Source organism: Ornithodoros turicata, unplaced genomic scaffold (assembly GCF_037126465.1).
Source record: "Ornithodoros turicata isolate Travis unplaced genomic scaffold, ASM3712646v1 ctg00000858.1, whole genome shotgun sequence".
Lineage (NCBI taxonomy): Eukaryota > Metazoa > Arthropoda > Arachnida > Ixodida > Argasidae > Ornithodoros > Ornithodoros turicata.
This window is the reverse complement of record NW_026999407.1, coordinates 943,510-968,228: the sequence shown is the minus strand read 5'-3', so window position 1 is coordinate 968,228 and position 24,719 is coordinate 943,510. Positions and strand designations below refer to the sequence as shown.

Below are 24,719 nucleotides of genomic sequence, written 5' to 3'. Positions count from 1 at the left end.
CTAAGATGGAGTAGCATTTTTGGTTTTGTTGAGGGCTAATTATCCATCCCTATCAGTCGATGGATATCACCTCCATTGTGAAACCTGTTGAGGCTGGAACCCACGAAGATTAGCAGTGTGAGAAGGACACACTGCCTACAGACAAAAACGCGATTCACGGAATGGGCGCCGCCATTAGTGCTGCCACCTCGTGGTAGTCACGTGTGGACTGCCGTTCGCAGAGTTCCTTCATTTTCCCGTCTCTGTTTTCGTTCATTTTCTCCCGCTCGAGAACCAGTGTACAAAAGATATCGAATCCACCAGCACTCCTCACGCGAACAACTGTGTAATCGCACGCGGAAGCAAGCAATCTTCTTCTTTTTTTTTTTATCCTTCGACGTTTACTTCCGGATGACTTGTTTTATGGAATGTTATGTTATCGTCAGTCGTACTCATTAAAGACGGCTGTCACCAATATTCATCCCAATAGAAAGAGCAGTTTTGGCAGTTCACCACTGTCGTGCCGTCGCTGGGAACGAGGTTAAGGAGCGCACGGAGACTAGTGGTTTGAGAGTAACGCGACAACATTTATATAAAAAGATAACGCATATATGCGAATATGACTGACACGACCCGCGTTCACCTGCTGAAGAAACCCCCTTGAAGAATGCTGGCGCAGAAGATAGTTGCACGTAAATTGGGGTTGCAAGGTTGTACAGCTGAAGACTGACACCGATATCGTTGAAAGATGAAAGTCACTGAAAAGGTTAGCCAGCTGTAGGGATCGAACCCACATCTTCTGGATTGCCCGTCCAGGGCTCTACCAATTGAGCTAAGCTAACACGCCTCTCCAGCGACTTTCGGGGTGCGTCATCTGAAGGGACGACAAACCAGCCACTCACTCTCACTCACCCTCCTTTCACTCTTACATTTTTGCTCACTCATACACACATTCATACGACGGAAATCGACGCAAGCGACACCTGTTGAACAAGAGATAAAATGATGTTCTGAGGCTGGAACAACATAGAGGGGACAGATACAAACGATGGGTTCGATCCCTACAGCTGGCTAACCTTTTCAGTGACTTTTATCTTTCATCGTTGATTTCTTAGGCAATTTGAGGCTTTGTTTGTATCTGTCCCCTCTATGTTGTTCCAGCCTCAGAACATCAGTTTATCTCTTGACCGATATCGTGTTTTGCAGACAACGCAAGCAGCAGTTGACACCTGTTGCAATATTACGGGGAATGCGCAATAGGTACAAACCAATTGCAACACGTTGATAAACACTGCAACTGTTGAAGTAAGAGGCCGAGGACCAGTTAGCTAGTGCATTGTAATTAAATTGTACAAAAACCGCGTAGACCGAACATGACGGAAGAAGATGACAGGAAGAATTTCTAGAGAAAGTGTAGAAATAAATTGTTTCTCAAAGAAACATATCTCCGATAAATTCGTCGTATCATCTTCGCGTTCCCTGTCTCGGGCTTTGCGGGCACCTAGTCTGCGATGTCTTTCTTCTCTAGTTGCAGACTTGCAGTGTTTATCAATGTGTTGCAATCCACTCGTAGCTATTGCACGTTCCCTGTTAGGTTGGAAAACATGTCAGTCACAGTACCTATTTCTGTGCTGCTCTTCAGATTTGCGAACAAATAAAACGTAATGTATACTTGCTGTTGTACGCAAATCATAAACTTACGTCTGCATGTCTTAATGCATTCCTTCTTTGTGTGGAAGTTGTTGGCGTTTCCTTTGCAACCCCCATAGACGAATCTCTTACAGCTGCGTGACTCGGAATCGTAGTAATATCTGGGAACGTTTCCTTTGCATGGTCCCACCTCTGGTGGAAGTTGGCAGATGTCGATGACGCTTCCTGTGTAGAAACACACAGCCATCATTAAAGCGCGGATAAATGTGCACTAAAAACTCGAGAAATATGCATGGAACTATGCACCAAAAATCTTGTAACAACAACAACAACTACTACTACTACTCCTACTTCGAGATGATGAATATGGAGTTTCATCGACAGGGTCAATACCATTGCCGGTGGTGACGTGGGGAATGATATAATGAGCCCCTTCACAATAAGTCCAATTGTGTCCAGAAAGGTCAAAATAGCTTTTAGGTCAGAGCGTTGGATGGGCTGGGACCAAGCAATGTGACTGTATATCTTAATATGTTTGCTTTATCTCTTCTGATTACAGAAGGACTGTTTCTGTTAATGACTTGTTGTGTAAGTGTGAGCCTGAGACCCTCGCTGTGCCTCGTGGAAGGAGAAGGCAATTTTTTTTTTCATCTGCCTCTTGGTCATAAACTTGAATGTGGCATTGTTTGTTTTTGTTTTTTTAACTGTGCGGGTTACAGGATCCAGGAAACTGAATCATACGATGTCTCTACAAATACAGCCATCAAAAATTGACGCTCACAAGTTTTCATTTTTGCAACGCACAACGCGGGATTGGAACAGGCTGCTGGAGGAAGCTGTCCTCATTCAAGATTATAACGTTTTTTGTTCATGGCATTGTGACGTACCCTTCTGGTGAACGTGGGACATGAACAATATGCTGGGTGGGTCAGGTAATGCAGACCAGGTGACGTACAAAGGAGCAAGCGACGCGACAAGGCTCCGCGTCTGGGAGCAATTAGAGAACCCCATCACCTCCGGCGACACTGTGGCACCTGACGGCGGCATCAAAGGGGCACGTACTTCGAGGCGAATGAAAACCATATGTGCGGGGTGTTCGAAGAGAAACAAGCAGGCGAGCGAGAAACAAAGGGACCGAGCCTTCACGTTAAGGAAGAGCTTTCACGGTGGACAGAGGGGACCCGACAACCAAGGAGAAAACATCTCCTGACGAGTGGGAGCTCACACTAACCGCCTCCCGGAACAACGCCGACCAGGCCCTGCGTTATAGCCGACATGTCTGCGTCCCCGGATCTGAACTGAACACCAACGTGGTGCGACCGACACCATCGCCCAGGGTGCCGTCGTCAACGAAGGCCTGTCAGCCAGAACAGCCTGCAAGCCACGTCGAAAGGGTGAGCCTGTCACACATGTTGCGATGTTGTACGGCTAGGAAAGTAAACATGCTATAACTGCAAAGCGGTCTCGTCTCGTTTTTCCTCACCTCAGCGTGGGCCCACCTGTTTTGGTTGTGTTAAACATTAATGTGGTGCAACGCGAGCAGGCGGGTGCATCACAGCTTAATAAGAATGTCCACACCTGCTAGAACCCACAACTGGGTCTGCAGTATGAATGAATAAATAGAAATAAATAAATAAATAAATAAAATAAAATATTCTGTAAAACTCATGAATGTATGTAATGTGTTTCCTTGTTCTTGGAAAAGCACTGCATCGAATGCACAAAGTATGTGTATCTAATCGGATGATCGGGTAAAATAACGGCGCCTTCACTCAAGAGTGCACCACAACGCAACGTCCTGCGCAACAAATACATATTGGGTGTTTTCTACGTAATTCTATTAAATACATTTCTTCTGTAAATTAATTAATTAAATAAAGTTCTATTTGAAAATCTACTTGTCGGAAAATTATGCGGCAAACGCTGTTTATCTCGGGGCAGATTTGGCCATTACCTCTGACCGCCATTGCCAAATTTAATTCGCAATAAATTGAATTTTTCCCAATTGATCTCCAAAATTTGCCAAGTCACCCCGACGTTTGTTTGTGAAAAACAGAAAGCGCAGGTCGAATTTACGCCCAAAGGCGTTGCAACATTGATTCCATTCTACTTTGGGAAACAGCTAAAAGCAATTGCGAAAACCGTCGTTCCCAGGCACGCAAATTGTCGCCAAAGTTCTGTTCTCCTTTGGTTAATGCAAGATGCCCCAGAAGAAAAAACGATCACCCGTTCACGTATGGTTTCTTTCTGGCTCTTGTTTTAGATAATTTTGCGAGGCAACTATGCTATTCTTATCAGCAGAAGTTTGGGGGAAAAAAAAAGAGAAAGGGCGGGTACATGGCCTTCTCCCATCGATTCTTTCGGAGATCAGAGCGCAGAAAGCAATTTCCGCAACTCAAAACGACGGCTTTCGCTTTTTCCTTTTTTTTTTTTGTGGAAAAACACTGGGTCAACTGAGCCACATTAAATATGACCTCATTGCTCCTTTAACCAACCATTACCATTCTTTCTTACGTGTCTCTCACTGCGTGTTACGATATATCCCTGGTCGGAAACCAGGAGGGTCTGAATCCTGGCGCCAGGACCTATTTCGGGGTTATTTGAAATAGTTAGAGTCTTGTATTCACTATACCATTCATTGACGTTTCGATGTTACGTGCCAAACAATTTAAATAGCAAAAAAACAAAACAAACAAAAAAAAACAAGAAAGGCACATGCTCCGTTACGGCTGTGTTTGTGGGATATACACAGGGGTATTTTTCTTAAGGGAGAAAAATATTTTTCGTCGCCGCTGCAGCTCATGCTATAGTTGAGATTGTGAATAGGAAATAAAAAAAAAAAGTCCCTTTGCGGAAGGGAACCTCTCCTATAACATTTCCAAAACCTACAGGTGTATATGTTTCTGCTCAAGCGAGAACAGAATTTCGTCAGCGCATTCATATCCCGTCTCAAAGATACCGTTGTAGTCCTTTGAAGGAAAAGCCTTCTACGTTCTACCGAGTTCTGAACATTCTAACGGAATACCCACAGGCGCTGCTCCGTCGTCTTTCGTTGTCCATCCTATGACACTGTTACGGTTTACGCCATTTGCCGCTCGTTTATTCAGCAACGTAATTTTGGTCTCGCGTAAGAAAAAAAAATACACCCGTAGATTTTCGAAATAGAAAAGGACAGACGGTCTCTTTTCACACCAGATGGTCATAGAGGCATATTTTTTTTGTTACCTCCTAGACGAGCGCAACTATCGAATAAACTGCACCTGAATATGGTGACGATAAAAAAGTTTAGTTGAAGAATAAATACGCCTGTAGAGTTTAAGTATGTTATAAGGGAGGACGTGTTCTACAAGTGGCACGATTTTTTTCTCCTTCTAGACTACCTCAGGTACGTGAAAACACTATCTCAAAAGTGATATTCTTTTACGAATGACCTATATGCTCGATCGCTTAGTTAAACAAACAATTTACAAATCAGCTTCATACCTTGACGTGAAGCTAATCTCTATACGGTAGTTTATGAGCATAAATGACCTCGGGATGACGCGACAATGTTATCAGAAATTGATCGTAAGCTCGCTCCAAGACGCGCTGCGTTCTTGACCTCTCACCGCGTCGCCAGATTTGTTCTGGTTTCATGTGATCTTTGGCAAGGTAGATCGATCCTTCCTGTCTAAGACCAGGCAAAGGAAGCGCAGAAATGTCGCCTCGGTGTGTTATGTGTCGTCCTTATGAGATATCCTACCCATAAGGGAACGTATAGAGTTTTGTTTAAGCGAAATGGAACAGGATCAAATTGCACCACTGGCTCGTTTCGGCTGGATTGTCTCGCATGCTTCCGCACTCATTTGTCGTACCCGAGTACCTAAAGCAAAATAGTTTAAAGGTACTATAAAGCAGTCCAGGTGCAACCTCATGTTTTGTGTGCCCTGAATTGTGTACGTCCTCAGGAGTAAAATGCCGCAAAATGTTCTCATATAGACGTTATAGCTCCCGAAAAAATGCAAATTTAAATCTACTGGCGACACTGTGGCGAAGCAGACCGACGAAACGCCAACTCCACCAAGTACGGCGGTGAAAATGTCTCATGCGCACGACTCTGGGCCAAACAGAGCGACGTACGATAGCAGCGCCACGGTGCTGAAACAAGGCCCAGGTACAGACGTTTCGCTACTGAGTGCAAGATTCAGCTTTTGTTTATTTTATTTCACACAGATTACATTTTCTCAAAAGGTAGTATTTGCAAATCCCAACAGGAAAGCCATCTGTTTATAGGTCTCCTTGTTTACAGGGTTGCTTGACAAATTGAGGACTTCTTCCCACCAGGCGTCGCCCCGACATTCTTGACTGCGTTTTTATTTACCAATTAAAAATACTTAGAGTAAACTCCTGCGCATATTACTTGTTGTGCTGAACCTTTGAGTCTAGCACTCTAACGTCATGCTGATTGCATAGGTTCGACCTCGACTGCTTTATAGTACCTTTAAGAAAACGAAATCCCTATGTTGAAGCGCTTCATGTCGAGTGTTTCGTTTTGTTTGTCCCCTACCACAGGAAAGGAGGCTAAAGGGAAACACCTGTATTACGAGGTTCGACATATTTATTTATCCTAAGCTGTGAAACTTAATACCAGGCTGTTGTGGGGCTATCAATATACTGTTTCCCTTTACGAATGCCTCCCTGTTAGTTGGTGACTTACTGGGTTTAGGAGCGACAGGAGTGCGAGGCTTTTGCGTCTTTGAAACTGCTCGAGCCTCGTACAGTCGTGTGGGACCTGCACAGATTGAAAGACATTGAGATACATATGGCGAACTCGAGTGCTCATTTCGTGGCAACTATTTTCGCCAGATCCCGCCTGTTGTCACCAGTCCAAGAAAAAAAAAATCTCGCATGTTCGCGTCGGCGCCTTACCAGTGCCAGGAATTTGCGCGCTCTGGCCCGGCCTCGAAGAGTCCGGACAGCGGATTTCCCAACTACATCCGGTGTCTCCACTTTCGCATCGCGAGGGTGGCGAGGGCCCTCATTGGCCCGCCGGCACGCACGTCCAAGTTCACGTGGGTTAGCGGACGACGGCACCCGAAGACGAGCGACTGCGATGCCCCTAGCGTGATTCCAAGCTTCTAAAACGGCCAGATTCCTGATACTCATGTTCGTGTGGCAACGGTCACGTGACTCAGCGCTTTCCTAGTGCAGGGCCGTGTTGTCACAAAATGAGAGCCCGAACTCGCCATTCGAACGGTATGTTCGTAAATTCGATACATAAGATAAGGATGGTAGAAGTGCGAGGGAGCAGACGAGCTGGTACATTGTCAAAACGACGAGAAAACCTGAGACACGGAAGAGAAAAAGACAACACGACACGTTCTCAAACACAGCAACCCATTTGTTGTCAGCAACCCGGTGTTGTCTTTTTATGTTCCGTGTCTAAGGTTTTATCATCGTTTTTATAAGATAAGGCACTTGTTTCAAAACTGGGCATTATATCAGAGGATAAAAAACGCGACCTTACTGTCTATGCATCGTGCAAAAAGAGGTGTAATTAAAGTACTTTTAATTAACTATTTTTAATAATCGAGAGAAAACTTTCGTTTAACTCTTTATAATTGAGGTAAAGAGGCATTTTTGATGTACAAAGAACCCATAACTGTGGAGGACATCCCATATATTGACCGTCATGAAATAGTGAATACAAAGGTATTAGAACTTACGAAGAATTAGTCGAGGTATTAGATAGTACCTACAGGTATTAAGGAGTTAGTCGTTAGATTTCGTAAAATGAAATAGTTTCCGAAAAGAAATTTGTAACTTGACCAAAAGAAAGTAGAGGAAACAGTGCTGACAACGCCGGTGAAGGAATTAATAATTGAGGGTATACGTCGCGAGACAACTGAGATCATGAGCGACGTCACAGGGGTCGGTCTGTGGATTGCTTTTGCCCACCTGAGGGTTCTTTGAGGTGCGATAAATGGAATTACTAGTTACTACTAGCAACAATGCTGATCTAGAAGTGACGACAAATGGAATATAGCTGATTCAAACTCACCGCTGCAGGTTTGCTTGCACTGCTCAATTGTCTCGAAGTTGTTTTCGTTCCCTTGGCAACCACCGTAAATAAATTGTTTGCAGATTCCTTCCGCGGAGTCGAAATAGTACCGTGGGAAGTAGCCCTTGCAAGGTCCTTCTTTTTTCGGCAGGTTGCAGATAGAGGGCTTCTCTGTTGTAAATAGAAATAAGACACGTGCTCACACAATATCATTAAATTTATTTCGTACCTACTCGCAGTGACAATAGGGAGTTTTAGTTGGCCCCTTCTGCTCCTCAGATAACTTTCCGACTCCGCTTTCCGCAAAGCGCGCATGCGTAAACTGAGCCGGAGATCTCTATCGTCTACGAAAAATATCGGAATCCCACTCATTCCAAATTTATCGGACTTCTTTCCTGCGTGCTTTCGTGCTCCCACTCAGCTGGAGCATGCGCAGAGCGTTCACTTACATAAAAGATGGCTGACACAATATCGTTCGCTCGCGGCGTGCACTGCGAACGATTTTGGTCTGCAACTTCCCGAAATCATGGCTCGGCGACAACCACGGGTACAGTAGCGGTTCTTCTGAAGAAAGGATAGCGGCCTGTTGACGAGGCGTAGTGTGCGTACTTCACAGCCGAGTACTTCACACCATGTGTGACTTCCTCCGTCTGGACGCCTAAGCCTACGTGAAGATGTGCATTGTTTCGCAGACAATTTTTTGACAAAAAACTGTTGCCGCCGCACATATGCGCAGCGAAACATTTAGGAACATTACGTCTTCCGCAACCATTGATACAAATGCTTGGAACGGGCGTTTCATGCGCATAATGTAACTGGAACCTAACTTATGATACGAGTAAACGAAGTTAAGATTTGTGCGGACAGATGGCGTCCCGCTTGATTTTTCGTATCGATGAGGTAGTTCTCGGTGCTCTTCGTCTGTAAACTAAAACTGCGGACAAGCGCTATACGAACCATTCCCATCGACTCGTGAGTCGTGTTTTTCGGAGATCGTATCGATCGGCGTGTTATCGTAGTGGGAACTAAAACTCCCTAATATAGTGCAATTTTGATAGAGAGTATTCGTGAACAGTATCGGTATTCCGATATCTTTATTACTGATGCTACACTTTAACCCTATGTTAACCTTATGAGACGAATGGTAGTCGGCCCGCGGTGCTGCGTATGAGATATGCCCAGCATTAGAAAACAATGCGAATATAGGATCCCCGTATATTTATTAGTAAGGAGGAATTTTTTTCAACACCAGCCGTCATTAATTACGCCGTAAACGTACTCCGCAAAATTCCGCACGTCGATTTCATAATATCAATGACGCAGTTGTAGATATCTTCCTTTCACCACACATTTTGTTCACCATTGTAGTTCAACAGCGAATTTCGGAGCAATATTTCCGATTAACCGAGTCGACGTATACGAATAAACACGCTATGTTCAGATTGGATTAAGATAGGGTTGGCTGTTTCGGAGAAACTCTTACCCGTATCAGACTCCAACGTAAGACCCCGAGCAGACCATTCTTCCGATGGAGTTCTTGAGACTGGTGGATGAAAAGTTTTTCAACTGCATTAAGCGTGATTCCTCACGAAAAGGAACATGGAAAAGGCATTGGCAACGGCTGACTGTCATCCGAACACGGTGATCCTTCAAGGTCACCAGAATTTTAAACCTCAACATGTACTTCAGACAGAGGATCGGTCATAACAAGTAGACATATGAGATGACAGACGCCTTGGAGGAGGTATACATATTGCAATCTGTTCTCAAGGTAGCATGAGAAGCAATCTCATCAGAACATCCTGTTGCGTTATGAAGTCTAGCTTCCTCAACAGTATGGGGTGAGATATCTTATCAATCGCCCTTTCGAAATCCCTGTAGATAACGTCGAGTTTTGGCGCTTAAAGGAGCACAGAAAGCGCTTCAACCACTACTTTTTTTTTCTCAAACCAAGCGGTTAACCAGACTGCTAAAACGCACTATGCGAAGTGATTCACTCGACAGATAAATACATATCGCGGAATTCGATTTTAAAAATCGCGAACGCGTGCAACGGTGGCAATGCCTGGAACTACCCGCCAGAGTCGCTTTGACGTCATTGCGGGGCAGCTCGCTTACTGCTTTGCTTGTTTGGAGGTTTGGTCTGCTACACAGACAGCAAAGTGTGTGTAGAAACAAAAGTAGGAAAAGCACCGACCCCGATTGGAGTGCGGTCTCTCTTGTAACAACTATGACATCACAATCCTCCACCTCCTCCTCCTCGTTACGGCCTGCAGAGCGAGTCGAGGGGGAAAGCGCGCGTCGATGTTCGGGGGCGTTTCCTTCCGAGAAAAAAACTGCGTATAGAGAATTTTTGTTTGTGTGTGTTAGTTGTCAGGTCAAGTTACGTCCTTTCGTAATTCCCCAGAAAAAAAAAATCTTTTGGATGGCTTTCTGGGCTCCTTTAAGAACAACAACAACGTTATGGAGATATGATGAATGAGAGTTTCCTCACCGGGGGCGACACTGTACACGATTGCTGGTGGTGATGAGGGGAATTAAATAATGAGACCCTTCACAATAAGGACTCAAGTCATATGGTGTCCAAGGCCGTCAAAAGAGCTTAGATGGCCCAGCATTGTTGGGCTGGATCTGGCCAGGGACCAGGGTAAAATTAAATAGTTTCCGAAAAGACATTTGTAACATCACCAAGAGAAAGTAGAGGAATCAGTGCTGACAACACCGGTGAAGGAATTGCTAGTTACTACTAGCAACGATGCTGATCTTGAAGTGACGACAAATGGAATATAGCTGATTGCAACTCACCGCTGCAGGTTTGCTTGCACTGCTCAATTGTCTCAAAGTTGTTTTCGTTCCCTTGGCAACCACCGTAAATAAATTGTTTGCAGATTCCTTCCGCGGAGTCGAAATAGTACCTTGGGAAGTAGCCCTTGCAAGGTCCTTCTTTTTTCGGCAGGTTGCAGATAGAGGGCTTCTCTGTTGTAAATAGAAATAAGACACGTGCTCAAAGAATATTAAATTTTTCGTACCTACTCGCAGTGACAATAGTGCAATTTTGATAGAGAGTATTCGTGAACAGTATCGGTATTCCGATACCTTTATTACTGATGCTATACTTTAACCCTATGTTAAGCTTATGAGACGAATGGTAGTCGGGCCGGTACTGCGTATGAAATATGCCCAGCATTAGAAAACAATGCGAATATAGGACCCCCGTATATTTATTAGTAAGGAGGAATTTTTTTCAACACCAGCCGTTATTAATTACGCCGTAAACGTACTCCGCAAAATTCCGCACGTCGATTTCATAATATCAATGACGCAGTTGTAGATATCTTCCTTTCACCACACATTTTGTTCACCATTGTAGTTCAACACCGAATTTCGGAGCAATATTTCCGATTAACCGAGTCGACGTATACGAATAAACACGCTATGTTCAGATTGGATTAAGATAGGGTTGGCTGTTTCGGAGAAACTCTTACCCGTATCAGACTCCAACGTAAGACCCCGAGCAGACCATTCTTCCGATGGAGTTCTTGAGACTGGTGGATAAAAAGTTTTTCAACTGCATTAAGGATGATTCCTCACGAAAAGGAACATGAAAAAGGCATTGGCAACGGCTGATTGTCATCCGAACACGGTGATCCTTCAAGGTCACCAGAATTTTAAACCTCAACATGTACTTCAGACAGAGGATCGGTCATAACAAGTAGACATATGAGATGACAGACGCCTTGGAGGAGGTATACATATTGCAATCTGTTCTCAAGGTAGCATGAGAAGCAATCTCATCAGAACATCCTGTTGCGTTATGAAGTCTAGCTTCCTCAACAGTATGGGGTGAGATATCTTATCAATCGCCCTTTCGAAATCCCTGTAGATAACGTCGAGTTTTGGCGCTTAAAGGAGCACAGAAAGCGCTTCAACCACTACTTTTTTTTTCTCAAACCAAGCGGTTAACCAGACTGCTAAAACGCACTATGCGAAGTGATTCACTCGACAGATAAATACATATCGCGGAATTCGATTTTAAAAATCGCGAACGCGTGCAACGGTGGCAATGCCTGGAACTACCCGCCAGAGTCGCTTTGACGTCATTGCGGGGCAGCTCGCTTACTGCTTTGCTTGTTTGGAGGTTTGGTCTGCTACACAGACAGCAAAGTGTGTGTAGAAACAAAAGTAGGAAAAGCACCGACCCCGATTGGAGTGCGGTCTCTCTTGTAACAACTATGACATCACAATCCTCCACCTCCTCCTCCTCGTTACGGCCTGCAGAGCGAGTCGAGGGGGAAAGCGCGCGTCGATGTTCGGGGGCGTTTCCTTCCGAGAAAAAAACTGCGTATAGAGAATTTTTGTTTGTGTGTGTTAGTTGTCAGGTCAAGTTACGTCCTTTCGTAATTCCCCAGAAAAAAAAAATCTTTTGGATGGCTTTCTGGGCTCCTTTAAGAACAACAACAACGTTATGGAGATATGATGAATGAGAGTTTCCTCACCGGGGGCGACACTGTACACGATTGCTGGTGGTGATGAGGGGAATTAAATAATGAGACCCTTCACAATAAGGACTCAAGTCATATGGTGTCCAAGGCCGTCAAAAGAGCTTAGATGGCCCAGCATTGTTGGGCTGGATCTGGCCAGGGACCAGGGTAAAATTAAATAGTTTCCGAAAAGACATTTGTAACATCACCAAAACAAAGTAGAGGAAACAGTGCTGACAACACCGGTGAAGGAATTGCTAGTTACTACTAGCAACGATGCTGATCTTGAAGTGACCGACAAATGGAATATAGCTGATTCAAACTCACCGCTGCAGGTTTGCTTGCACTGCTCAATTGTCTCGAAGTTGTTTTCGTTCCCTTGGCAACCACCGTAAATAAATTGTTTGCAGATTCCTTCCGCGGAGTCGAAATAGTACCTTGGGAAGTAGCCCTTGCAAGGTCCTTCTTTTTTCGGCAGGTTGCAGATAGAGGGCTTCTCTGTTGTAAATAGAAATAAGACACGTGCTCAAAGAATATCATTAAATTTTTCGTACCTACTCGCAGTGACAATAGGGAGTTTTAGTTGGCCCCTTCTGCTCCTCAGATAACTTTCCGCTTTCCGCAAAGCGCGCATGCGTAAACTGAGTCGGAGATCTCTATCGTCTACGAAAAATATCGGAATCCCACTCATTCCGAATTTATCGGACTTCTTTCCTGCGTGCTTTCGTGCTCCCACTCAGCTGGAGCATGCGCAGAGCGTTCACTTACATAAAAGATGGCTGACACAATATCGTTCGCTCGCGGCGTGCACTGCGAACGATTTTCGTCTGCAACTTCCCTAAATCATGGCTCGGCGACAACAACGGGTACAGTAGCGGTTCTTCTGAAGAAAGGATAGCGGCCTGTTGACGAGGCGTTGTGTGCGTACTTCACAGCCGAGTACTTCACACCATGTGTGACTTCCTCCGTCTGGACGCCTAAGCCTACGTGAAGATGTGGATTGTTTCGCAGACAATTTTTTGAGAAAAAACTGTTGCCGCCGCACAAATGCGCAGCGAAACATTTAGGAACATTACGTCTCCCACAACCATTGATACAAATGCTTGGAACGGGCGTTTCATGCGCATAATGTAACTGGAACCTAACTTATGATACGAGTAAACGGAGTTAAGATTTGTGCGGACAGATGGCGTGCCGCTTGATTTTCCGTATCGATGAGGTAGTTCTCGGTGCTCTTCGTCTGCAAACTAAAACTGCGGACAAGCGCTATACGAACCATTCCCACCGACTCGTGAGCCGTGTTTTTCGGAGTCGTATCGATCGGCGTGTTATCGTAGTAGGAACTAAAACTCCCTAATATAGTGCAATTTTAGTGAGAGTATTCGTGAACAGTATCGGTATTCCGATATCGGGAATACGGATACTTTATTACTGATGCTATACTTTAACCTGATGAGACGAATGGTAGTCAGCCCGGTACTGCGTATGAGATATGCCCAGCATTAGAAAACAATGCGAATATAGGACCCCCGTATATTTATTAGTAAGAAGGGATTTTTTTTCAACACCAGCCGTTATTAATTACGCCGTAAACGTACTCCGCAAAATTCCGCACGTCGATTTCATAATATCAATGACGCAGTTGTAGATATCTTTCTTTCACCACACATTTTGTTCACGATTGTAGTTCAACACCGAATTTCGGAGCAATATTTCCGATTAACCGAGTCGACGTATACGAATAAACACGCTATGTTCAGATTGGATTAAGATAGGGTTGGCTGTTTCGGAGAAACTCTTACCCGTATCAGACTCCAACGTAAGACCCCGAGCAGACCACTCCTTCGATGGGGTTCTTGAGACTGGTGGATAAAAAGTTTTTCAACTGCATTAAGCATGATTCCTCACGAAAAGGAACAATGAAAAGGCATTGGCAACGGCTGATTGTCATCCGAACACGGTGATCCTTCAAGGTCACCAGAATTTTAAACCTCAACATGTACTTCAGACAGAGGATCGGTCATAACAAGTAGACATATGAGATGACAGACGCCTTGGAGGAGGTATACATATTGCAATCTGTTCTCAAGATAGCATGAGAAGCAACCTCATCAGAACATCCTGTTGCGTTATGTCGTCTAGCTTCCTCAACAGTGTGGGGTGTGATATCTTATCAAACGCCCTTTCGAAATCCCTGTAGATAACGTCGAGTTGTGGCGCTTAAAGGAGCACAGAAAGCGCTTCAATCACTACTTTTTTTTCTCAAACCAAGCGGTTAACCGGACTGCTAAAACGCACTATGCGAAGTCGACACTCGACAGATAAATACGTATCGCGGAATTCGATTTTAAAAATCGCGAACGCGCTCAACGGTGGCAATGCCTGGAACTACCCGCCAGAGTCGCTTTGATGTCATTGCGGGGCAGCTCGCTTACTGCTTTGTATTGTTTGAGGGTTTGGTCTGCTACACAGACAGCAAAGTGTGTGTAGAAACAAAAGTAGGAAAAGCACCGACCCCGATTGGAGTGCGGTCTCTCTTGTAACAACTATGACATCACAATCCTCCACCTCCTCCTCCTCGTTATGGCCTGCAGAGCGAGTCGAGGGGGAACGCGCGCGTCGATGTTCGGGGGCGTTTCCTTCCAAGAAAAAAATTGAGTATAGAGAATTTTTGTTTGTGTGTGTTAGTCAGGTCAAGTTACGTCCTTTTGTAATTCCCCAGAAAAAAAAATATTTTGAATGGCTTTCTGGGCTCCTTTAAGAACAACAACAACGTTATGGAGATATGATGAATGAGAGTTTCCTCACCGGGGGCGATGCTCTATCCTATTGCTGGTAGTAATGAGGGGAATGAAATAATGAGACACTTTACAATAAGGACTCAAGTCATATGGTGTCCAAGGCGGTCAAGAGAGCTTAGATGGCCCAGCATTGTTGGGCTGGATCTGGTCAGGGACCAGGGTAAAATGAAATAGTTTCCGAAAAGACATTTGTAACATCACCAAAAGAAAGTAGAGGAATCAGTGCTGACAACACCGGTGAAGGAATTGCTAGTTACTACTAGCAACGATGCTGATCTTTAAGTGACGACAAATGGAATATAGCTGATTCAAACTCACCGCTGCAAGTTTGCTTGCACTGCTCAATTGTCTCAAAGTTGTTTTCGTTCCCTTGGCAACCACCGTAAATAAATTGTTTGCAGATTCCTTCCGCGGAGTCGAAATAGTACCTTGGGAAGTAGCCCTTGCAAGGTCCTTCTTTTTTCGGCAGGTTGCAGATAGAGGGCTTCTCTGTTGTAAATAGAAATAAGACACGTGCTCAAAGAATATTAAATTTTTCGTACCTACTCGCAGTGACAATAGTGCAATTTTGATAGAGAGTATTCGTGAACAGTATCGGTATTCCGATACCTTTATTACTGATGCTATACTTTAACCCTATGTTAAGCTTATGAGACGAATGGTAGTCGGGCCGGTACTGCGTATGAAATATGCCCAGCATTAGAAAACAATGCGAATATAGGACCCCCGTATATTTATTAGTAAGGAGGAATTTTTTTCAACACCAGCCGTTATTAATTACGCCGTAAACGTACTCCGCAAAATTCCGCACGTCGATTTCATAATATCAATGACGCAGTTGTAGATATCTTCCTTTCACCACACATTTTGTTCACCATTGTAGTTCAACAGCGAATTTCGGAGCAATATTTCCGATTAACCGAGTCGACGTATACGAATAAACACGCTATCTTCAGATTGGATTAAGATAGGGTTGGCTGTTTCGGAGAAACTCTTACCCGTATCAGACTCCAACGTAACACCCCGAGCAGACCATTCTTCCGATGGAGTTCTTGAGACTGGTGGATAAAAAGTTTTTCAACTGCGTTAAGCGTGATTCCTCACGAAAAGGAACATGGAAAAGGCATTGGCAACGGCCGATTGTCATCCGAACACGGTGATCCTTTAAGGTCACCAGAATTTTAAACCTCAACATGTACTTCAGACAGATGATCGGTCATAACAAGTAGACATATGAGATGACAGACGCCTTGGAGGAGGTATACATATTGCAATCTGTTCTCAAGGTAGCATGAAAAGCAATCTCATCAGAACATCCTGTTGCGTTATGTCGTTTAGCTTCCTCAACAGTATGGGGTGAGATATCTTATCAAACGCCCTTTCAAAATCCCTGTAGATAACGTCGACTTTTGGCGCTTAAAGGAGCACAGAAAGCGCTTCAATCACTACTTTTTTTTTCCTCAAACCAAGCGGTTAACCAGACTGCTAAAACGCACTATGCGAAGTGATTCACTCGACCGATAAATACATATCGCGGAATTCGATTTTAAGAATCGCGAACGCGTGCAACGGTGGCAATGCCTGGAACTACCCGCCAGAGTCGCTTTGACGTCATTGCGGGGCAGCTCGCTTACTGGTTTGCTTGTTTGGAGGTTTGGTCTACTACACAGACAGCAGAGTGTGTGTAGAAACAAAAGTAGGAAAAGCGCCGACCCCGATTGGAGTGCGGTCTCTCTTGTAACAACTATGACATCACAATCCTCCACCTCCTCCTCCTCCTCCTCGTTACGGCCTGCAGAGCGCGTCGAGGGGGAACGCGCGCGTCGATGTTCGGGGGCGTTTCCTTCCAAGAAAAAAACTGCGTATAGAGAATTTTTGTTTGTGTGTGTTAGTTGTCAGGTCAAGTTACGTCCTTTCGTAATTCCCCAGAAAAAAAAATCTTTTGGATGGCTTTCTGGGCTCCTTTAAGAACAACAACAACGACGTTATGGAGATATGATGAATGGGAGTTTCCTCACCGGGGGCGACACTGTACCCGATTGCTGGTGGTGACGAGGAGAATGAAATAATGAGACACTTTACAATAAGGACTCAAGTCATATGGTGTTCAAGGCGGTCAAAAGAGCTTAGAGGGCACAGCTTTGTTGGGCTGAATCTGGCCAGGGACCAGGGTAAAATTAAATAGTTTCCGAAACGACATTTGTAACATCACCAAAAGAAAGTAGAGGAATCAGTGCTGACAACACCGGTGAAGGAATTGCTAGTTACTACTAGCAACGATGCTGATCTTGAAGTGACGGCAAATGGAATATAGCTGATTCAAACTCACCGCTGCAGGTTTGCTTGCACTGCTCAATTGTCTCGAAGTTGTTTTCGTTTCCTTGGCAACCGCCGTAAATAAATTGTTTGCAGATTCCTTCCGCGGAGTCGAAATAGTACCTTGGGAAGTAGCCCTTGCAAGGTCCTATGGCTTTCGGCAGGTTGCAGATAGAGGGCTTCTCTGTTTTAGAGATAAGAGAGATAAGACACGTGCTCAAAGGATAACATTAAATTTTTGGTATGTACTCGCAGTTACAATATAGTGCAATTTTCATAGAGAGTATTCGTAGAGAGTATCGGTGTTCCGCATATCGAGATGTTGGCACAAATACTTTATTTTAACCTGATGTTAACCTTATGGCACAAATATTGGTCGGCCTTATACTGCATGAAAACTGCCCAGTATTAGGAATCAACAGCCAGAGTATACTTAATGGTAAGGAGGAATTTGTTTCAATACCAGCCGTTATTAATTACTCCGTAAACGTACTCCGCAAAATTCCACAAGCCGGTTCCAGAATATCAATCACGCAGCTGTAGATATCCTCTCATCACACATGTTGTTCACGATTGCAGTTCAAGGCGTAATTTCGGATCAATATTTCCGATTAACCGAGTCGACGTATACGAATAAACATGCTATGTTGAGATCGGTAATAATACAGAGTTGGCTGTTTCGGAGAAACTCTTACCCGAATCAGACTCCAACGTAAGACTGCGAGGAGACCATTCTTCTGATGGAGTTCTTGAGACTGGTGGGTAAAAAGTTGTTCGACTGCATTAAGCATGATTCGTCACGAAAAGGAACATGGAAAAGGCATAGGCAGCGGCTCATTGTCATCAGAACACTGTGATCCTACGAGATAATCAGAATTTTAAACCTAATTAAAAAGAACGCTATCATATGCGTGTAAAATATACGGCACAGACACAACGTTTGCGATCTCATACATCAGACAAAGAAGCGGTCACAACAAGTAGACACATGAGATGACAGACGCCTTGGAGGAGGTGTACATATTGCAATCTGTTCTGAAAGTAGAATGAGAAGCCATCTCATCAGAACATTCTGTTGTGTTATGTCGTCTAGCTTCCTCAACAGTATGTGGTGAAATACCGTTTCAAACGCCCTTTTGAAATCCTTGAAGATAACGTCGAGTTGTAGAGCTTAAAGAGGACAGAAAGCGCTTCAATCACGACGTTTTTTTTTTTTTTTTTCAAACCAAGCGGTTAACCGGACTGCTAAAACGCACCATGCGAAATGATTCACTCGACAGATGCATACATATCGCGGAATTCGATTCTACAAATCGCGAACGCGCGCAACGGTGGCAATGCCCGCAACTATACCCGCCAGAGTCGCTTTGACGTCATTGCGGGGCAGCCCACTAACTGGTTTGCTTGTTTGGAGAAGTGTCGTCTGCTACACAGAGAGAAAAGTGGGAGTAGAAACGAAAGAGAAACAAAAAAAGTAGGAAAAGCGCTGGCCCCGATTGGAGCGCAATCACGATAACATCGCAATCCTCAACGGCCCCCAGAGCGAGTCAAACCAGAACGTGCGCATTGACGTTCGGGAAAAATACTGCGTACAGAGGATTTTGTGTGTGCGTGTGTTAATTAGTGTGTTAGTGCGAGTTGTCACGCCAAGTTACGTCTGTTGGTAATTTGCCAGAAACAGAAATTCTTTTGGATGGCTTTCTGGGCTCCTTTAAGAAGAACAACAACGACGTTATGGAGATATGATGAATGGGAGTTTCCTCACCGGGGGCGATACTCTATCCTATTGCTGGTGGTGATGAGGGGAATGAAATAATGAGACCCTTCACAATAAGGACTCAAGTCATATGGTGTCCAAGGCGGTCAAGAGAGCTTAGAGGGCACAGCATTGTCGGGCTGGATCTGGTCAGGGATCAACCAGTTTTGAGAGAAAGTGGTCTAGAGTCCAGCTGATTAAGAGACCGAGAGAGTGTGTTTCGCGCTTAATATTTCAGCAAATATATGAATTGTTTCCACCGATGTTTCAATAAAACGCGCTACGACTGGAAGGTCTGGTGAAACCGAAACACACCTAAACCGAAATGCGAAGAGCAGAAAACAGAGCCCCATGGGCCTCTTTCACGACGTATGAGGGCACTCCGAACCGTATTCTGAAGTGCCTCCGCAGGTTTTTCCGTACATAGGCATGTATCACCTACACTGCGGCTCTGAAAAATCGTGCCGCAAGGATTTCCACAAAAGGGATGACGTTTCCCGTAAGGCGGTAAAGCAGGGAACATACCGGACACGACCGACTAGTAAGGGCACTCTACACTAGATGAAGACGCTTGGCGCTGCGGCCGCCAGACGATGCTTTAGTGCAACAGGCCCATACTGTCGCGGTTCCCCCGGAGCAGGACACCGTGACGTCACCCAGCATCTCCGTCTGCTACGAAGCCAGCATTCTCCCTTGCCGGATGATGTCAGCACTGTTTTGCTTTCAGTGCCATCCCGGTTCACAGTGGCGAAGCGCTCGCTCCGTAATAAATTCGTTGGAATAAAATCTGCGCAGTTTCGGAACGAGATATTTCGTACCCATGTTCGTGACATCCCAAAATTTAGGGATATGCCACAACCTTTGTGGATATTTTGTTGTGGAGTCCCATTTAAAAGAGATCTCCACGACGTTAGAAGAACGAAAAGGACACTCAATATAGGCGCCGCAGGAAGACCAACGAAACCAAGGATAGGATTTCTTATTGCCTAATAATAGAGACGAGACTTTATCACGTCCCTTTAATAGACGACCTTGTGTTTACAAACATGTGACGGCATGAGAAGACAGGTTCGAGGTTATATTTTGGAGTGGTGGACTGGACAAGAAGCGGGAAAAACGCGTCGGTTGATACGCTGATAAAGCTGATAGTGCCCATCAACATGCTTTGCGCGGCGGCGCCACGTAATCAGTGACGTCACGGGCTCAAGTCGTCTATACTGGTGGTACCGTAGGACGATGGCTTTATCTAGGTATGGGGATTGAACTAAACCATTTCTTATTAGTGCAAAGGTCGTTGCAAATCTCGAACGTCTCAAAGATGTTTTGATTTCCGTTACAGCCTCCGTAGATGAATTATCTCATATGAGAATGAGTTATCTCAAATATACGTAGTATGAGGGCCATCATTGGCCCACACACACACCAAGTTCACGTGGGTTAGGAGACGACGAAACCGGAAGACGAGCGACCGCGATGCCCCTAGCGTGATTCCATGTTTCTAAAACGGCTAGATTCCTGACACTCATGTTCGTCTCGCAACGGTCACGTGACTTAGCGGAGGTGCCGACCTAGCGATTTCCTAGTGCTAGGACGTGTTGCCATGAAATGACAGCCCGAATTCCCAATTAGTCTACCATTCATAAATTCCATACGTAACGTAAGGAACTTGTTTCAAAATTGGGGATTACATGAGAGGACAAAAAAAAAAAAAAGCAACCTCACTGTCTATGCATCGTTGAAAAAGAGGTGCAACTGAAGTACTTTTAAGTAAGTATTTTTGTTAATTTAGGTAAAACTTTCGTTTAACTCTTTATAATTGAGGTAAAGAGGCATTTTTGAGGTACAAAGTACCCTTAACTGTGGAGGACATTCCATAATTCCATATATTGACCGTCGTGAAATAGTGAATACTAAAGGTATTAGCACTTACAAAGATTGATTGATTGATTATTGGGATTTTTTTTTTTTTTTGCCCAGCGACAACGGAGGTATTACTCGAGGTACAAGATAGCATTAATTAAGGAGTTAGTCGTTAGATTTCGTAAAATGAAATAGTTTCCGGAAAGACATTTGTAACATCACCAGGAAAGAGTGCTGACAACGCCGGTGAAGAAATTACTAGTTACTACTAGCAACGATGCTGATCTAGGTGTGATTACAAATGGAACATAGCTGATTCAAACTCACCGCTGCAGGTTTGGTTGCACTGCTCAAATGTCACGAAGTTGTTTTCGTTTGCTTGGCAACCACCGTAAACAAATTGTTTGCAGATTCCTTCCGCGGAGTCGAAATAGTACCTTGGGAAGTAGCCGTTGCAAGGTCCTTCTTCTTTCGGCATGTAGCAGATAGAGATGTTCTCTGTTGTAGAGATAAGAGAGATAAGACACGTGCTCAAAGAATAACATTAAACATTTCGTACGTACTCGCTGATACAATATAGTGCACTTTTGATAGAGAGTATTCGTAGAGAGTATCGGTGTTCCGCATATCGGGATGTTGGCACAAATACTTTATTTTAACCTGATGTTAACCTTATGGCACAAATATTGGTCGGCCTTATACTGCATGAAACCTGCCCAGTATTAGGAATCAACAACCACAGTATATTTAATAGTAAGGAGGAATTTGTTTCAATACCAGCCGTTATTAATTACTCCGTAAACGTACTCCGCCAATTTCCACACGTCAGTTCCAGAATATCAATGACGCAGTTGTAGATATCTTCCGCTCATCACACGTGTTGTTCACGCTTGCAGTACAACGAGTCGACCTTTACCAATAAACAGGCTATGTTGAGATAGGAAATAATACACAGTTGTCTGTTTCGGAGAAACTCTTACCCGAATCAGACTCGAACGTAAGACTGCGAGGAGACCATTCTTCTGATGGAGTTCTTGAGACTGGTGGGTAAAAAGTTGTTGAACTGCATTAAGCATGATTCGTCACGAAAAAGAAACTAGAAAAGGCATCGGCAGCGGTTGATTGTCATTAGAACACGGTGATCCTTCGGGATCATCAGAATTTTAAACCTAATTAAAAAGAACGCTATCATATGCGTATAACATATACGGCACAGACACAACGTTTGCGATCTCATACATGTACTTCAGACAAAGAATCGGTCACAACAAGTAGACACATGAGATGACAGACGCCTTGGAGGAGGTGTACATATTGCAGTCTGTTCTGAAGGTAGAATGAGAAGTCATCTCACCAGAATATCCTGTTGTGTTATGTCGTTTAGTTTCCTAAACAGTATCGGGTGACGTAACCTATCAAACGCCGTTTTGAAATCCTCGAAGATAACGTCGATTTTTGGCGCTTAAAGAGGATAGAAAACTGCTAAAACGCTCCATGCGAAATGATTCACGCGACAGATGCACACATCGCGGAATTCGATTTTAAAAATCGCGAACGCGCGCAACCGTGGCAATGTCCGCAACTACCCGCCAGGGTCGCTTTGACCTCATTGCGGGTCAGCCCGCTAACTGGTTTCTTTGTTTGGAGATGTGTCGTCTGCTACAGAGAGAGAAGTGGGAGTAGAAAAAAAAAAAAAAAAAAGTAAATAGGAAAAGCTCCAGCCCCGATTGCAGCGCTGTCTGGGGAGGGATAACGGACATATTTTTGTTACCGTTTCCATTTTCGTTACTGCTGCATTTTCGTTTCCGTTATCCCTTTCTCATACCAGCTTTTAATTTCGTTTCCGTTACCGTCTCTGGTAATGGAACGGGTGTTACAGAGCTGCAGGAGGACAGCCCGTCCGGCTCTGTCAGCACCCTGTTTTGCCCAAGTGCTGCTTCGGTGCTACGCGTACACACTAGACAAGTAATTTTAATCCGTTGGGATGGGCACATTTTGCAAGATGAACATCCCAGGTGAAAAACGTCTGCAATCCCAAATGGTTGATGAAAGGATTTCCACTTGAAACCGCTTACGTACAAAGTGGTTCAGAGTGATTTCCAGTGGAAATCCTCTCATAAACCACTTTGGATTACAAACATTTTTCTCCTGGGATGTCTTCAGTAATTCTGAGTTGAGCAACCCAAGATTGGCGTAACCTCCCTCCAATGTTGCATTCATAGGCGGACGTTCTCAGTAGCAAACAATACTGCCATAGCCACGGTGAAATTAAGAAAGCAAAAAAAAAAAAGAGATAAAAATCATACGCTCTCATCGTCGTGGTATGGTGGAGTAGAGTGCGTTGAGTCTATGTTGTGTAAGTCTCATTTCTTGATGTCACGTAGGTAGGTAATGTCACGAGTAGGTAAGCGAGTGGTGCGCCCTCGATATCCAATATAGCACTTTGTTTCCGTGCTGTCGTGTAATATTTAGAGCATTACAGGGAACAAAGTTATAAAAATAAAAAAAAGTAACATGAAAAGTCACTGAAATGTCATGACACAACAGTAATAGCCATTACCCGAATTCAATACCGGACGATAATTTTCGTTCCCGTTTCTGTTTCCGGTAATGCAGGACAGTGGTACGCGTTTCCGTTATCGTTACCGTCTCCAATTTCGGTAATATACCGTTTCTGTTTCCATTACCATTACCCTTCCCTGGCGCTGTCTCTTTTGTAACCACGATGATATCACAATCCTCCTCCTCCTTCTTCTCCTCCTCATCCTCCACGTCTCGGCCTGCAGAGCGAGTAGAGCGGGAACGCGCGCGTCGACGTTCGGGGGTGTTTTATTCCAAGAAAAATACTGCGTACAGAGGATTTTTTTGTGTGTGTTAGTTGTCACGCCAAGTTACGTTCGTTGGTTATTTGCCAGAAACAGAAATTCTTTTGGGTGGCTTTCTGTGCTCCTTTAACAACAACAACAAAAACAACTTTATGGAGAGATGATGAATGGGAGTTCCATCACCGGGAGGGAGGGGATACTCTACCTTATTGCTGGTGGGGATGAGGGGAATGAAATAATGAGCCTCTTCACAAAAAGGGCTGAAGTCATATGGTGTCCAAGTAGGTTAAAAGAGCTTTGAGGACACAGTGTTGTTGGGCTGGATCTGACCAGGGAGTAAGTAGTTTTGAGAGAGAGGTGGCGCGAGTCCACCTGATCGAGAGATCGAGAGTGTATGGTTTGCGCTTAATATTTCAGCAATTATAGGAATTGTTTCGACCGATGTTTCAACAAAACGCGCTACGACTGGAAGGTCTCGGCGAAACAAAAACTCGAAGAGCAGGAAACAGAGCCCCATGGCTCTCTTTGACGACGTTTGGGGACACTCCGAGCCGTATTCTGAAGCGGCTCTGGAGGTTTTCCCGTACATAGGCATCTATCACCTACCCTGCGGCTCTGAAAAATCGTGCCGCAAGGATTTCCACAAGAGAGATGACGTTCCCGGTACGACAGTAAGGCAGGCAACATACCGGACACCACCGAGTAGTAGGGGCGCTCGACACAAGAGGAGGACAGATGGCGCTGCGGTCGTCAGACGATGCTTTAATGCAACAGGCCCATACTATGGCGGTTCCCCCGGAGGAGGACACCGTGACGTCACCCAGCATCTCCGTCTGCTACGAAGCCTGCATTCTCCCTTCCCGGATGATGTCAGCACTGTTTTGCTTTCAGTGCCATCCCGGTTCACAGTGGCGAAGCGCTCGCTCCGTAATAAATTCGTTGGAATAAAATCTGCGCAGTTTCGGAACGACATATTTCGTACACATGTTCATGACATCCCAAAATTTAGGG

At 44.6% G+C, this 24,719-nt stretch overlaps 1 protein-coding gene across 1 annotated transcript in view; it reads right to left on the bottom strand.

The window, feature by feature from the left end:
- Window positions 1-24,719, bottom strand: part of LOC135375381 (papilin-like) — a 59,362-nt gene that overhangs the window by 4,310 nt on the left and 30,333 nt on the right. Inside the window, exons 14-25 of the mRNA XM_064608097.1 lie at window positions 17,963-18,022; window positions 17,281-17,451; window positions 15,950-16,009; window positions 15,270-15,440; window positions 13,953-14,012; window positions 12,478-12,648; window positions 11,155-11,214; window positions 10,475-10,645; window positions 9,153-9,212; window positions 7,670-7,840; window positions 6,326-6,400; window positions 1,681-1,854 (exon numbers count right to left, since the gene is read on the bottom strand). Coding sequence (XP_064464167.1) covers window positions 1,681-1,854; window positions 6,326-6,400; window positions 7,670-7,840; window positions 9,153-9,212; window positions 10,475-10,645; window positions 11,155-11,214; window positions 12,478-12,648; window positions 13,953-14,012; window positions 15,270-15,440; window positions 15,950-16,009; window positions 17,281-17,451; window positions 17,963-18,022 — 1,404 coding nt within the window. The remainder of the gene's footprint in view (window positions 1-1,680; window positions 1,855-6,325; window positions 6,401-7,669; window positions 7,841-9,152; window positions 9,213-10,474; window positions 10,646-11,154; window positions 11,215-12,477; window positions 12,649-13,952; window positions 14,013-15,269; window positions 15,441-15,949; window positions 16,010-17,280; window positions 17,452-17,962; window positions 18,023-24,719) is intronic.